The following is a 16,725-nucleotide window of genomic DNA, read 5'->3' as shown; positions in this document are numbered from 1 at the left end:
TTTTACAACTAACAGAAATACGGACATTCTACATAATTCCAATCTTATCAATAGATCAAACTCTTTCTCAAAATCAGGTGTATACAGATTTTGATGCAATGACTGCAGCAGCTCATACCTCGGGCAAACTGGTCGGAGCATAAAAATCAGGTACACAGAACATACAAATGCAATTAGGTATAATAGATTTTCCGCGGTAGGCCAGCATATACACACCGCCAAGCACAAATTTTACGGAATAGACCAGGATATTGAAATCCTGGACACACTTAGCAAAGGCCCCCCCTTTTAGACACTACTGAAAACTGCTACATTCACTTAGACCAACTTTCTAATCCAAACCAATTTAAATGACTATTTCTGAGAAACTGAAAATCTTGTTTGATGTTCTCACTGCAGTGTTTAATATGTTCAAGAATCTAAAAAACAGCTCTGTCTTTCAGATAGGACGTAACACTAACATGATATCCCCTCCTACCTCTAAAACCCCCTGATCCTGGCCTTTCCATTGCCCCTCAGCCTCCCTAACACACTCCTTCCCTCTCCCCTTCCTTCCTTAGCCGGTCCACATGACTTCCATCTCAGTTCCTCTTCAACTCCGCATCATACGTAACCAACCAACCAACCAACCAACCAACCAACCAACCAACCAACCAACCAACCAACGCGAGGAGAGTGTCTTCATGAAGAGTTACTTTCTTGCCTCATTTCCACTATCCGAGTTTAACTCTTATTTTTCATACTACAGGTCCCGCACTGGATCAAGAACCTTTACTTTCAACATCTTTAATATATAGCTCCGGCCACAAGATCCACTCGCTCCAATGTAACACGATATAATGTATTTTACAAAGATAGTTTATAAATATTACCTTTGACTTATTGTCGCTTTTTTTTTTAACGCTCACAGAGGAACACCAACTACTCTCTTATCCTATTATTGCACTCAGCACACAGTTCTCTGCATATGTTGTGGCTACCAGTACCGCACAAAGGACTCAAATCTATTTTAAAAAATTTAAGAGTGTCGAAGACTTTGAACTTTGTTTTCTACAAGGCTCCTCAGTTTCAGTTTTTTATTTTTGACTAACAAGTTTTCAAACTTGTACAATTTGTGTATTTAAACCTGTATATTTAGCATTAATATGCTTTGTATTTTAACTTGTTATAGACAGTTTTAATTATGAGTGTCAATTTGTGTGTTTTAACTCTATGTATCTTTGCATAATGACCCTACTTGGCTGACGATGTCATCCATAGATGTTGAAACCAGTACCACAAATAAATGAGGTTGTAATCTCAACCAAAAACAAATCCTGTATTGAAAAGGTAGATCTTGTACAATCAAATTTATTGTTTTGTAACATCATGCCCTGCAGAGCCATCATTAATTCCAAAGGTATCAGATTGGTCGCAGTCCTTTTACTATTCTTTCTGAGACTCATTTGTGTTTAAAGGAATTAGTTTTATTTTCCTCTTCTGCCAACTTGTTAGGCCTATCACAGTCAAGGGATTTTCTCTCGGGATGAACTCCCCTAGCCTTTAGTAGTTCCGATTTTTAACTCCATTTGACATAGATTTGGACCATTTTGATTATTTCTTTTCAACATCAACATCAACTTTTTTTTTTAGATGTGATATCTTTTGGAAACGCGCTTCTTAATTCTACCTGGAAGAAGATTTCCTGTTAAAATCAACTTCTGCTGTAGTGAACCAAGTATTTGACTCTGTAAAGTTTTGCTACAGCTGGAGCTGACTGTACATACATACATACATACATACATACATACATACATACAAACAGAACAGATATGACGGACACACAATTCGAACCAATACAGTCAAAGTGCTTAAAACTACTACAGTCAGTAAGGTTGTGGACTTGCGCCTACAGTGTAGGTAACACAGTTTACACTTATGTACGTACTACAGTCAATAATTTGTGACAAGGAAGCAATTAAAATTATCATACAATGACTAGAAATTGTCCAAACCATAAATTGGAACTTCAACTATATGGATGAATCATTACAGTCCAGCCGCTGGCTGTCCAGCCCTGACAGATTGTGATGAAAAGAAAAAATAAGAGTAGAGAAGAGTATTACCAACCTGCAGCGATTTGAAACTATACATATAACCTTGAAAACACTATTATGAATTTACAATGTGCCCTATGATTTTAATATTAAATAATTGAAACCTACACCGCTCGTGGATTTGATATTATTGTTTTAATTAAAGTTATTTTACCACAAAGAATACTAAGAGTTCTGCTAGTGGTAGAATAATTGTCACGGTTTGCAATGCCTGACGTCACTGGCGTGCCAGATTTAAGATTTTACAGCAAGCACCAATCACCGTTCATGTAGCCATGACTCTTGTACTGCTAGTGTGGTGATGCCACTTCTTTGAAGAGAAACACGTGGCCTCAGTTGCTCGCCAGCCTGCATGAAGTGCATGCGCTCACTGTGTGTGTACGCCGTTCGTTTTCGTTATTGCGACGTGGCCAGCGGATCATCGAAAACAAGTAAGAAAAAAATCAGTTGTTATAAGAGACAAAGCCTGAATTTATATACTGGTTACATGAATATTTTGAGAAAGAGCGTGATAACGGTGGGCCTCTTCTTCCCGTTACAAAAGTGGTGGATCGAGTTTGTGACGCTTTAAAAGTAGGTAGGACAACTGTAAAAAGTGTTAATACACCCTCTGAAGTTCTGCGTACTCCTGGAAAACAAAGACCAAGACATTGTCCCAAGACATCACTAGATGCATTTCAAAAGGATGCGATAAGGCAACATATTTATAGTTATTACATGAGGAGGGAATTTCCCCACGCGTGATAAATTACTTGACTCTTTGAAAGAATCTCGCTTATTCAGTGGAGGAAAGACCAGTTTAAGTAAAATACCAGGAGAATTTGGCTTTCGTTGGAAGAAATTTTCAGGGAGAAAAGCTGCAATGGAGAGAAGTGAAATTGTAGCATGGCGAGGTAGATTTTTGAGGGAAATTCTGAAGATTAGTCCTGATAGAGTGATGTGGTTAGATGAAACGTGGGTAAATGCCAGACATTCTAAAATGGTGACCTGGATAGATGAAACTGTAGCAGGGACTTTCAAAGCACCTATTGGGAAGGGAAGTAGGCTTATTTTGCTTCATGCAGATAGCATTAATGGATTTGTTCCAGGAGCTATGCTTCTTTTCAGATCAAAGAGCACTCGTGATTATCACAAAGAAAGGAATGGGATAACTTTCACAACGTGGTTTAAAAATTCTTTGCTACAAAAGTCCCAATTCCGTAATTGTTATGGACAATGCCCCCTATCACTCTGTGCAACTAAACAAAGCACCGACAATGAAAGACAGAAAAGATATCATTCTTCAGTGGTTGGTGGGAAATAATGTACCGGGGATATCTGCAGAAATGGCAAAGGCGGAGCTGCTACAAAATGTAAAACTCCATAAGCCTAGATTCTGCACCTACGAAGTGCACTCCATCGCTACGGCTCAGGGCCAAAGGGTAATCAGGCTACCTCCTTACCGCTACCACATTAATCCAATCGAGTTAATTTGGGCACAAGTTAAAGGATATGTTGCCGAAAATAAATCTTTCCATCTGACTGATGTTGAACGCTTAGTGCACAAGGCAGTCAAACTTGTTACAGTGGATAAGTGTAAAAGTGTTGTGAGTCACACCTGGGAAGATCTACACAAGGCAAAGGAAGCTGATGGAATTGTTGAATGTCGAGTGGAAGAAATTATTTCCCTGGACGAGGATGACAGCAGTGACTCCAGTGACATTAGTGACAAGGAAGACTACACCGATATTTTTGGCGAGTGTGGCGTATTCCCTTTGGATTAGTCCCTGCGAGTACATAATTTGTTTCATTCCATTACAATATTTTATTATTTCGACACTACTATTCTATGGGCATGTTGAAGTTTTATTGTAACAGCGACGTTTTTATTGCCACGTTGATACAATTTTCAGGGTTTTTTTATTCTGACTTACTAAAATTATGGTGACACTATTCACACGGTTATGTCTATAGCCTACTGTTTTTGAGTTACGGTTATTTTATTCTCTGAGTGTGCTTAATTTTCACTGCAGTTTTTTGTTATTATCTTTACGCTGTTCTTGGAATGTGCATAACTTCGACTGGAATGTTTTGTTATATTTACGCTGTTTTGGAGTGCAGTTAATTTTAATTGGAAAGTTTTATTATGATTACACTAGTGTTGGTTTTCAATATATTAGAGGTAATTTTCGCACTGTATATTTTTAATTATTGAACTATATATTTAATTGATAAGATGTATGTATTTAATCACTGATAGGTCATTTTTAAATTAATATGTCTATATATATATATATATATATATATATATATATATATATATATATCATTTCAATCATCATTTCATTTCTTTGTATCGCGGCTATAACGTATTCTGAACGAACAAATTATTGGGTAAAGTATTTCAACATCACGCATATTTATAACTTGCAGTAAATTTTCCAATAGCCGTTGTGACATGACCAGAGTCAGCAGGCTAATTTCAGCCCAGTTCCAGGAAAAGTACGTCATCGAGGTTACGAGAGATATTACCCTCTCCACCTCATGAAGAGACAGTTGATACATTATTAAAACCCACTTTTCAAACTCAGCTTCGGGACGCTTTATCCCAGCAGGAAAGTTCAGCCTATGTGAATGAACGTAATGAAGCAACGTGATGGATTCATAGCAATACATCGGAGAAGGGATGAGACCTCGAATCTTACTGGACCATGTGATATGGCTGATGGAAGGAGACTTTTGAACCGATAAATACCACCGACAAGGGCTGGAGAGGACATTCGGACATTCGGACTTTCTCATTTATATTCTTATTCATACTATTACTAGGATTCTATGTCTACACATCGGAGAAGATTTTAACTTAGTTCACTTCGCATCTGAGTATATTCTACTCAAAAGTTACTCTCATTGGGACTTGTTATCTCAATGACGAGAGGTAGTCAACGGGAGACCGGCTTTGACTAGTATAGGGCAGGAGAGCTCTTATTATGAATTTAGCTACGCTACTGTTCCGTAATATGGAAGAATATGAATGTGTTCTCTCCATGAACATAACCCATGGTGGACTTGCACTTAAATTTTTTTTTTTTTTTCTAGGGGTTTTACGTCGCACCGACACAGATAGGTCTTATGGCGACGATGGGATAGGAAAAGCCTAGGAGTTGGAAGGAAGCGGCCGTGGCCTTAATCAAGGTACAGCCCCAGCATTTGCCTGGTGTGAAAATGGGAAACCACGGAAAACCATCTTCAGGGCTGCCGATAGTGGGATTCGAACCTACTATCTCCCGGATGCAAGCTCACAGCCGCGCGCCTCTACGCGCACGGCCGCACTTAAAATTAGGACTCATTACGACTTTATGTAAGGAGTACAGTAGGAAGTGTTAAGGACAGGAAATGTAGAAGTAGGACTGGAATCCAACAACAGAGAAGGCAGCCGGTACGAGATCCACATATCATCAGCTTCAAGACAACAGAGTCTACATATGGTGAGATTATGGCATAAGTTATTGCAAGTCTTCGCGCAACAGTTCATTTTTAAAATTAATTTCATTCAATTTTTCTTTTGCTTCCGTAAGTTCAGATGTCGTCAAAACGCCGTTAGTCACGTTTTTCATCTTAATAAATAGCTGTTCTAATTTGTATTTTATGAAATGATTATTAATGATCCTTAAATTCCAAGTTAGTGTACTTAATGATTTGTGTTCCGTTCACCTCACCCCTGGGAGTTTTCTGAGTCTCATTACGCATTATTATTATTATTATTATTAATTATCTACTTTTGTTTTCAAGCCATAAGCATGAAGACTGGCGCCCTTGGGATACTGTTTATGGAGAAACAATGACATATCATTTATTTTAATATTAAAGTGACCCGCCACGTTATAATTTTCTCATTCATCTGTGGGCCAAGTGGGTACGTCACAACATTTCCGTCACATTAATACAGAATCTGATCTAAGTATACGTGAAATATTTTAGGTGTGTGTGTGTTTGTTAATATCGTATGGTTCAAAATCGGCAACACTGTCTGAGAAACGTCAGGGCCGGACAGCCAGCGGCTCGACTGTAGGTTGATAGTTTATACAAATGTGTTCATTCATAGGTGGTATTTCCTTGACAACTGCTTTCAATTTTAGAAAGAATTTGTATAATTTCTCTTAAGTATTTTGTTTTTAATATTGTCAACCTTCTTATGTTAATTTTAAGGACAATTCCTCGAAAGCATTGATACTTTGTCATTATATGAATTTTTCATCTAAACAGTGTTATGTATCTGAAGATGTTTATAATATACGAAACATGTACCACTTTTAACCTGTAAGTTGCCTTAAGCAATTTAGTGTATCGAAAAGGTGGAAAATAAAAAATACTTAGTTGTGAATCTGTGTAAGTGCGATAGGACCATGAAGCTGATTTTATGTAATATCGCCTTCGAATGTCAATGAGTGAACACAGTGAGGAAACGATACCAATGGTGATCGATCGCATGCAAGATAATCGCTGCGGTGCATAAATATCGGTTTTTAAAAAAATTTGCTCGTAATAACGGATGAGTCAGTGATACGGCTCTCGCTGTAACCAAAGGGTAATACACAGTTTAATATAGAAATTTTGAAGGGACAGAAAAAAATTGTTATAGCGGGGCACACGTTATATACTGTACTTGCTATAGCGGACTTTTACTGTAGTTGGCCCATACAGCACTGCTATTCTAAGCACCTCATTTGTCTTGAATTTTCAGCATAGTCATGATCCCTTTCAGACAAGCAAATAGGTGATTTTAATGGAAACTAGGAAATGTTTCATACTGCATCTTTACTATAGGGAATAGAAAGAAATTAAGCTTAGAAACTTTATTAAATTCAATAGAAAATGCAGACAAAACATAACTTCGAATACTTCACAGGACTTTCAGCAGGAAGTTAAAAAGCCGGATAATTTTATTATATCTAACACTTCATGTGAACCACAGAATGGAGGTTAAAAAAAAAAAAAAAAAAAGGAGGGGGAGTAGCTTATGAAAAATGGGACATCTGGTCACCTACTTCTCACCCAACTTCATTCGGAGGAGAGAAAGGTAAAACACAAGGAGACAAAAATTCCTTTAGAAGTATTGGAAAAGAAGTATGCCATCCTTTACTCTCTTCCAAAAAGACAGGATCTTCATAGGAAATCCTTACACAGATAGTACAATAACTATGTGAAAGAGCATTAATAAGTGAGTATTTCATTAACAGTAGAGATATCAGCAGGCTAGAGTGGGAAAAATCATATCAAAATACATTCATGGAAATTGATGGTTTAACAGCAGCTCACAAAATCTCAGTATCTATTTTATATTCTTAAATTTCCATTAAGATTTCCTTTTTAGAAGGATAGTAGAAATGTGGTTTTAATTCTTTAATGTGCAGAAATCAACTATGCAAATCTATATTTATTCACCTTTATGATACTAGCGACTTATTAAACCACCTAGTTTAAAGGTGTTCCATAATTTATAACATACCTGAGCAAATAATTGCTTGAAGTAATCATACAGTAAAGGCTGAAACTGGGAGAGACATGCCAGGGGAGCATCGTTTCCCATTGAACCTAAAGCTTCTTTCCTGAAAATTTTCAAAAGAAGTATAAATTCAGATGAACAAAATATGTAAGGGAGGATTCAACAAGTAGGAAATTTATCATGTGCATATAATGAATATGAGAAGAAAAAATTAAGGGAAACTGGCTGGACTCGCTTCTGAAAACTTTTAAAAGCAAAGATGTTACATTAACAATGTGAATGGATGAGATATGGGAAGTTTGCTTTTTCTTTTAAGTATACTTAAAGGCCGGTCTCCACTGATTAACATTTAACACCAACATGTCAAACCAATGATGATTATGATGATGATTATGATGACGATGATTGTATCTTCCAGTTGACTTTGCATGTTAACTCAGATGTTGAGGTTAACACTTTTAACATGTCTATGTGGAAAACATGCCAAGTCAATTCATTGTTTGTGAGATGTCTGCATAGCTCCAGCAACTTCCGTGCTATTTCCATGCCAACAGATTGCCTAAACGACGCAAACGACGTACTCCTCGTGAAGTAGGATTATAGTAGGATTATAGTTGCAACACTCCGCAACACACATTCTCTTTGTTATAAACTACAAATACAGTACACACGCGTCATTCTCTCGGTACTATACTAAAATCTATAGTCAAAAATGGAGTGGAGAAAGGAGATTACTCTGGACTTACTGATATAATAGAAAGGCCTTATTTGTGGGATGTCTCATCAAGGGAATACAGAGATAAGGCAAAGAAAGCCAACAGATTCCAGGAATTTTAGCGTGCTGGCCTTTGGTCACAGGGGTCCCGGGTTCGATTCCCGGCAGGGTCGGGAATTTTAACCTTAATTGGTTAATTTTGCTGGCACGGGGGCTGGGTGTATGTGTCGTCTTCATCATCATTTCATCCTCATCACGACGCGCAGGTCACCTACGGGTGTCAAATCAAAAGACCTGCACCTGGCGAGCCGAACATGTCCTCGGACACTCCCGGCACTAAAAGCCATACGCCATTTCATTTCATTTTCCAGGAATTGTTATATTTGTGATACAAATTCTTATAATTTTTTTAATTACCACCTATTCAATACAATAAAAATGTAGTACAAACTTACATATTTATTAAGATGTTGATATGGTACATGTTTCGCTCCTTTTTCGTGAGCATCATCAGCCAATTATTATTTACTTAAGGTTATATAAGATCATGAAACGATTCTTTCGAATTAAGATTATGCCTATAAAACTGATTAACAAATCTTATAATATTTTACAAATCATATAACAATAAAATTAAGTCTTTAAAACATATTTGTCTAAAATCTATCTAACATTTTATTGACGAAACTCATCTGGTGAACATCCTTTAAAATTTATTTATTTTTAAACTTTTGAGATCTGGCTGACTGTACTGATTCAATGTTGCTTAACTTGTATGATTGTCGTTAAAAGTTTGTTAACTATATTGACAATTTTCTGCAGTTGATAATTGTCTATGTTATGGACATTTGACTTGTTCTTGTTGTTGCTGGAGTAACATTTATACAAATGTATTGGCATTAATTTTATATTGTCAATAGGAGAATATAGTTTGTGAACAAACTTGTTGATGGAACACTTTCTAATGTGATATAGGATTTTAAATGTTCTCGTATGTTCCAAAATGGCTTGTTGGTATATTTTTCTTTCTGCTGCGTAATTGTTTAGTGTTACTCCTAGCCTCTTGAGAACTACTTGTTCTGTTTGCACTCATTATATTATATTATATTATATTATATTATATTATATTATATTATATTATATTATATTATATTATATTATTCTCATTTAAATCTCCAATCACCTTCCCATCAGTATCCCTCCTACATAGCATTCCACTGGTAACGATCTCCGCTTCTTTAAACATCGCCCGTGCTGCATTTACCAGATCCCACAAATCCCCAACTATGTTGGTAGTTATGCCAGCCACACACCCCCCCCCCTTTTCTCACTCACTCACACACGCACACACAGGATGAAAGAGCTGACTTTCACATATACAAGTAAGTGGCTTTTAGAATTGCTCCAATGTGGAATGTTAACCAATTCAATTTCCTCAGCTCACCTAATTAAAGACATGAGATAGCAATCCTTTGTTTACCCTTTAATTGTGTTTAGTTTCTTTGGATATATCTAGTTATTGTTTTCAGGTTTTCAGTCCATCTGCAAGCATCTGAGGATTTGAGTTTGGATCTTGCTTACAACTGCAAATGGCAGGGTTCGGCCATTGGGACCAGCTGGATTGTTTTTTCCTTGGTTTTTTCCCCCCCTATGTCATTTTGATTGCATTCAGGATGACGTTGGTTTTAACCCAATCGTACAATCATTGTCACCTATTTATGGTCGTGGGTTCAATCCGGACCTACTGCATTTATGACTGTGTTGGATTATTTAGGAAAGTACTCTTTATTCCATTGGGTAATAGGTTAGATCTAGGTTAGGATTCACTCAGACTTTCTTCCCAGACATTTGGGAATAGTTGGAATGGGTTCAGACTTTATTTTCCCGTATACTCGAGGCCAAAAAGAAAATTATGGGTATACTCTGTCTTGTCCTCAATACATCCGAACAATTCTCGACAAATTAAATAATTAACATTGTAATTATTCATTTCTATTCACCATTGTTTATTTGCATCATTTCCCACCACCACCACCACCATCATCATCATCATCATCATCAGTTAATAAACCCTTTATATTTTAAGCTGATATAGATTCTCATAGTTATTAGTTAGTTGCTACCCTGTTTTCTCTTATCCTTTAAGTTAGATTTATGCCCTACTACATTAAAACCCATATATGACCCTGTAGACTTAATCGCCAGAGAGCAATAGGGGTAGGGGACGGTTGCAGTACCTTAACCCATACAGTAGGCGATGCGGCGAGATCCACAGCTAAGTTGGTTGCTCGGCAGGGAACACAGATATATCCACCGAATCTAATTATTTTTCTATGTTACCTGACTGCAGAGTTTTATTTCTTTCTCAGCAGCATGTTCTGGATGAGCCTGCCCTCTGATGTGAATTTTGACAACTACGTTTTGCCAATACCAATGTGTCGTCCATGAGTTGCATCATAAAGAACACAATTGACGTCAGGGCACAAACTACCTAAAGCCTAAAAGCCCTGCACTTTAAGCTTTAGCTCATTGCCTAATCGTCCCTTGGATGCAATAATATCGCTGTAGAAGGGATTTCTGGAGATTATGATACCAGTACTAAACAGATCTCTCTGATGACACAGAACTGTGACCTAATTTATTATCCTCAGTCTTGAGTTCTTCCTTCACGACAGGAGTGTGTTTACTGCGAGTTGCGCAACATTTATTATCGCACTCACGTGTTCCGTAATAATGGACAATTCACAATTTCCTGTTTGGCATATCGTAAATTTGAAAATGTTATTTGTCATCCCTTGTGAAAGAAACTATTTCCAATTTGGGAAACAGCAGTACCCACAGCTGCACAATTACAGGAAAAGGCCTTGAATTCCTGAGCTTCAGAGGATTAGTTGCACCTTCAGGGAACAAGCCGTTCGCCTCAGGAATGTTCAGTTTTGCTCGCCAGTTAGCTGTAAGATTGCTGAATAAAAACAGTGAGCCTATTCATACTTGTATTTTGCATTCCATTCAGAAGTTTGAAATTTATTTTGTGTTGAGTGAAATCTAGCAAATATTTGTCGCATGATACACTAACCTATATCTGAATTAGGAATGTACAGTAATTGTGTGAAATTGACTAGCCCTGTTATGGATATTGGAAAAATTGTGAAATTCCTTACTAATGTCAGAAAGTCCACATGTCAGGCATCCACATTCCACCCCCCAAGTTGCTTTACGTCGCACCCACACAGATAGGTTTTATGGCGATAATGGGATAGGAAAGGGTTAGGAATCAGAAGGAAGTGGCAGTGGCCTTAAGATACAGCCCCAGCATTTGCCTGGTGTGAAAATGGGAAACCACGGAAAATCATCTTCAGGGCTGCCGACACTGAGGCTCGAAACCACTATCACCCGAATACTGGATACTGGTCCCAAGTAAGAAACTGAAGCTATCTAGCTCGGTGCCCCTGCATTTTGAAGTGTGCAGAGGTAGCAAATGTTGAACTTGAACCTTAGAGTTTAGACTATCATTCGAGTTGGTCAAAGTTTATTAAAAATAGCAGTCAAGGTCATTCCTTGCGGTCGCACACGGCCGAGTGTAACCTAATTCATTGCGTAAAATTGGGACCAGAAAATAATGTTCAATAACCCATTGGTCCAAAACAAATTGCTTCTGCTAACATTTGTTTTAGAAAAAGTGTGACCTGCAATAATACTTTGATACTTTAATTGGCCCCCATGTACATGTTTTCATATTTGTTGTTTGGTGAGGGTTTCCTGTTTTTTGTACTCACCTTTCAGTGCACTTGTTATTTTAGAAGCCCCAGCGGAAAAGATTTTCATAGTTGTTCTCTCCCATTTTTCACATCTTTTACAACTTTCTTCTCATCTTTAGAAATGGTGCATATAGGTTTGACTGTACCCACAGATGCATGATGTAAAATGACCTCGTGTTGGAAAATTCTTATTTAGTGTTTACATATCCCTGGTGGATAGTTTTTATTTATATATTCAGTAGTATGTTTTCTCACTTAACACGTTCTGTTCGGCTGTCCCCTGCAGGAATGCCTTAATGTGGTTGAACTGTATTCCATTCTAAACCTTTTAAGTACATGTAAACTCTGTAAATCTCCAATTTGCATATACAAAAATATGTATTTCCAGGCAGAGATTCTTAGTAAACTGCTTAAAATATTTTGGTATAAGTTACTGTATAAACGAAAACCACAGCTTTGCTATTAAGAAGAAACAAGCTCTGTATCACAGTGTGAAAGCACTTAGTACGTTCTTGCACGAAGTATTGAAAAATTAAATAATAGGATTTTTCAAGAATTAATTTCAAGAAAATATTTCATTTTAGATTGTTTTTAAGGAAGTACTTAAATATTTTCCTCAATCGGGGAAATCACTCGCTACCTGGGAAGGAGCCGGAGTATACCAAGCTCCCCGCTTAAGGGTTTACTGCATGTGCAGATGTAGCTAAATATCACACCTATTGCATAAAAAAGGGTTATTTTACTTATAGCCTTATGGCTCAAATGCAACCTTCTTTATTGTGAGCCCGTAACATGCGGAGGAAAGTTCCACCCATGCTCTTTTGTGTAATGAAACATCGTGCGACCTCTTCCGGTTTGAAAATGCTTATTATAATAATCTCTCTTATTCTATATGAGCAAGTCGTGTAAGTCAATTCTTGATAAAGTCCCTCTCCTGTTCCTTTTCTTTCCTTATGTAGTATGGCAGATTATGTACTAGATGTTCTTAAACTCCCCTCTTAACAAAACCTACCACAGTTTGGAAACATAGTAAACATCAACCACACAGGGAAACATCCCAGAGAATTTCTACAGGATACCACAACTTGTTTTCAGGACTCTAGAGCTGTTAAAAGTTCCTCTTGGTTTATTCCTGTTTATAACATTTACTTAGCTAATGGCATTCATCTCTGAACTAAACTATGAATAATTGTAAAAAGATAGGAGGACGGTTTGAAAAGTTCTCGGAATCACTGCTAGACGTCAGTGCTAGAGCAACGAGGTTCCCGCGCAATAATCACACATCCTTTGTGAGTGAACACATGGCGCGTCAGTGCTCTAGCTGCAGGAGTGTGGTAGTGACGACTCTTTGTTGTTGTTGTTCCCGCGTACTGATTTGTAACAATGGAAAAAAAACAGATTCGAGCAGTGATTAAATACTTTGTAAAGAAAGGTATGAAAGCAAAGGAAATTCATGCCGACTTTCAGAACACACTGAGGGACTCTGCTCCTTCATTTTCAACTGTCGCCAAGTGGACCAGCGAGTTTAAATTTGGTCGGGAGAGCTTGGATGATGATCCGCGTAGTGGACGGCCAAGAAGTGTTACAACCCCAGAATGTATCGCAAAAGTGCATAAAATGGTCATGGAGGATCGTCTACTGAAAGTGCGGGAGACTGCTGAAGCTGTAGTGATGTCTTATGAACAGGTATATTACATTTTAACCGAAGAATTGGGTAAGAAAAAATTATCCGCAAGATGGGTGCCGCGGCTCTTGACATTGGACAATAAACGCACCAGATTGGAAATGTCCGAAAAAAGTCTGGCCCGTTTTCAGTGCAACCAACAAGATTTTTTGCGCCGGTTTGTGACTACAGATGAAACTTGGGTCCACTACTATATCCCAGAGACAAAACAGCAGTCAAAGCAGTGAAAACATGCTGATTCACCACCACCAAAGAAAGCAAAGGCAGTGCGTTCGGCCGGAAAGGTCATGGCCTCAGTTTTCTGGGATGCAAAAGGCATTCTGCTGATAGATTATCTTCCTACTGGCCAAACAATTACAGGGCAATAGTATGCAAACCTCCTAGACCAACTACAGGAAAAGATACGCAAAACAAGGCCTGGTTTTGCAAGGAAAAAGGTCATCTTTCATCAGGACAACGCTCCGCCGCACACAAGTGTTATTGCCATGGCAAAACTTCATGAACTGAGGTACGAATTGTTGCCACATCCACTTTATTCACCTGATTTGGCACCATCAGACTTTCATCTATTCCCCAAGCTGAAAATTTTCCTCGGTGGACAGATTTTCTACAAGGGAAGAACTGACAGCCAAATTGGAGAGGTATTTTGCAGGCCTGGAGGAATCTCTTTTTCGAGATGGGATCAAGGCATTGGAACATCGCTGGACCAAATGCATTAGTCTACAGGGAGACTATGTTGAAAAATAAAAGCAGTTCCACCGAGGTAAGATACTTAATTCTAGTACATTCCAAGAACTTTTCAAACCATCTACGTATCTTCCTTTCGTATCTTCTTTACTTTCTAAAGTATTATGGGAGATTACTATTTATAACATTTTACTTTTGTGATTAGCAAGTACAGCGCCTTTGAGAAGACAGAATGAACTAAAAGTTTTTATCAGTTCTATCATTTTTGCAAAGACAATATTTACAAAAGAAGGAATAAGGACTTACTTTGTCTGCAGCATGGGTACAAGCAACATATTCACAGTCTCGATTGTGTAGCTAAACAAAGAGAGCCTTCGGTCTCCACCCCACATCTTGGCAATGGTTTCTTCTAAAATTCCATTTACACTTGCTACTGACTGTGTATCTCCACTTCCATTCATCATGACAGCATCATTGTTAACCACATCCTTGACATTTTTGATATGGTCAGCTCGAAGATCCTCCATCAAAATCTGCAGAGAACAAATTCAATTTTAACCTTTAATAAACAGAGAGGTGAACCCTTCATTCCACAACTCCTCATTTCTGCGTGAGAAATGAAACCCCTCAGCCTAAACTCCTTCATAATATTTTTTACACAATACAATGTTAGGCAATGTCTAGACTACCTTATTCCTACAAAATAATAATTATGGTCAATACAAAGAGAAAGAAATGAGAACGTAGTGCAATTGATCTTACGTGGTAGTAAAAAAAAGTCTATATGGGTACAATGCACTTCAGTTTGAAACAATCAAGAAATAGTGATTTTATCTCAATTCATTAGCATGTTTTGCATATGCTACAGCAGAGACTACTGCCAATTAAAAATATAGGCATAATGATCAGAGCAAAACAAGAGAATTTGACAACATGAACATCTGATAAATTACAAATAATAATTGGACATTAACATTTGACAGGCAGGTAATCCCATTATCTTGTCCCTTCAAGAAAAAAACATGGCTGTCACAGCCACCACCACCACCAACTTTTCATTGATTTTTACCGGCCACTTACCTTTTGACATACAACCAGTATGTGAAAGGTAGACGAGAAGAAGGAAGTGCTATTATCCGTACCTGCATTTATTTATTTTTAACTGAGAATCTGAGCACTTTGGACTACAACTCGATGTATGGACACAAAGTTATCACTAGGTATCATCATAGACATTTAAGAGCTGATGATTATCAGGGGATGAAAGAATTGCCAAACAATCTTGTTCATCAAGTCTTATTTCCAGAAACACACTGGGTAATGAAATGTACCAAAGTCCTCTTATCTACTGTCTTTTCACTATTACTCTTTGATCACTGAGCTGCTGTCTATACTTTGACGTTTTACACTGCAGAGTTCTTCCATATCATTCGAGGCTGTCCTATAGCTCTCCTTCCGGTGATCATTTTATCTATGGCTTTCTTCAAAATGCTCCCATTCAGCATTCACATCATGCGTCCTAACCATCTTAGTTTTGCTCTGTCAGATCTTCCTTGCAATTTATGTACACATACTCTTCCATAACTCTACCACTGATAAATATAGAACCAGAAAAAGCATGCTTAGTACATATGGATATAAAGAGCAATGGATAGGTGGTGGCAGTGATGATGAGGGTGGTTAATTCTGTAAGGAGAAAACCATTGGCATTATCAGACCCTTCAAGAAAATGAATGTTCAACTGCCCTTTAATATCAGTCATACCGCTAATATAAAATTGTTTGATTCTCATCGATGTGTTACTCTTATCACTGTGGCTGTATTTTCGAAAGTAAAAACAAATATCAATAGAAACATTTAATAAACTGTACTTTTTTTAACTGATGCTTGCCAAATTGTCGTGAAATTGAAAATTTTATTACATTAAATGATATAAATAAGTGTTCCTCTAGTATACCAATTTGTAAAACACTACACTAGGTTGCACATGCAGAAAAGGTTTATTACAAGTATAACTGTAAATACTACCACTTAAGTGATGCACTTCACACAATTCACTCCATACTCAAAACTACATACATTAGAGTCCAAAAGTCACTAATGCTATAGTACACAAAACATAGATTAAAATTTACATTGATATATTGCAATAAAGTAAACAAGCAAGAGGAAAATCCAAAGAAAAATACATTTTGATCATGCAAGCAAACAGAACTAGTATTTCTCTACATGATCATGACAACAAACAAAACTACAAAACACAAAACTCTACTCATTAGATAAGTATTATCCTGAAGAAT

General features: G+C 37.4%; 1 protein-coding gene across 1 annotated transcript in view; it reads right to left on the bottom strand.

Annotated features, from left to right (window-relative positions):
- Window positions 1-16,725, bottom strand: part of LOC136856759 (uncharacterized) — a 674,434-nt gene that overhangs the window by 250,842 nt on the left and 406,867 nt on the right. Inside the window, exons 13-14 of the mRNA XM_068224954.1 lie at window positions 14,732-14,958; window positions 7,585-7,684 (exon numbers count right to left, since the gene is read on the bottom strand). Coding sequence (XP_068081055.1) covers window positions 7,585-7,684; window positions 14,732-14,958 — 327 coding nt within the window. The remainder of the gene's footprint in view (window positions 1-7,584; window positions 7,685-14,731; window positions 14,959-16,725) is intronic.

The sequence above is a fragment of the Anabrus simplex genome, chromosome 1 (assembly GCF_040414725.1).
Source record: "Anabrus simplex isolate iqAnaSimp1 chromosome 1, ASM4041472v1, whole genome shotgun sequence".
Classification (NCBI taxonomy): Eukaryota; Metazoa; Arthropoda; class Insecta; order Orthoptera; family Tettigoniidae; genus Anabrus; species Anabrus simplex.
The sequence above is the reverse complement of the archived record's forward strand: the minus strand, read 5'-3'. Positions and strand labels throughout refer to the sequence as shown.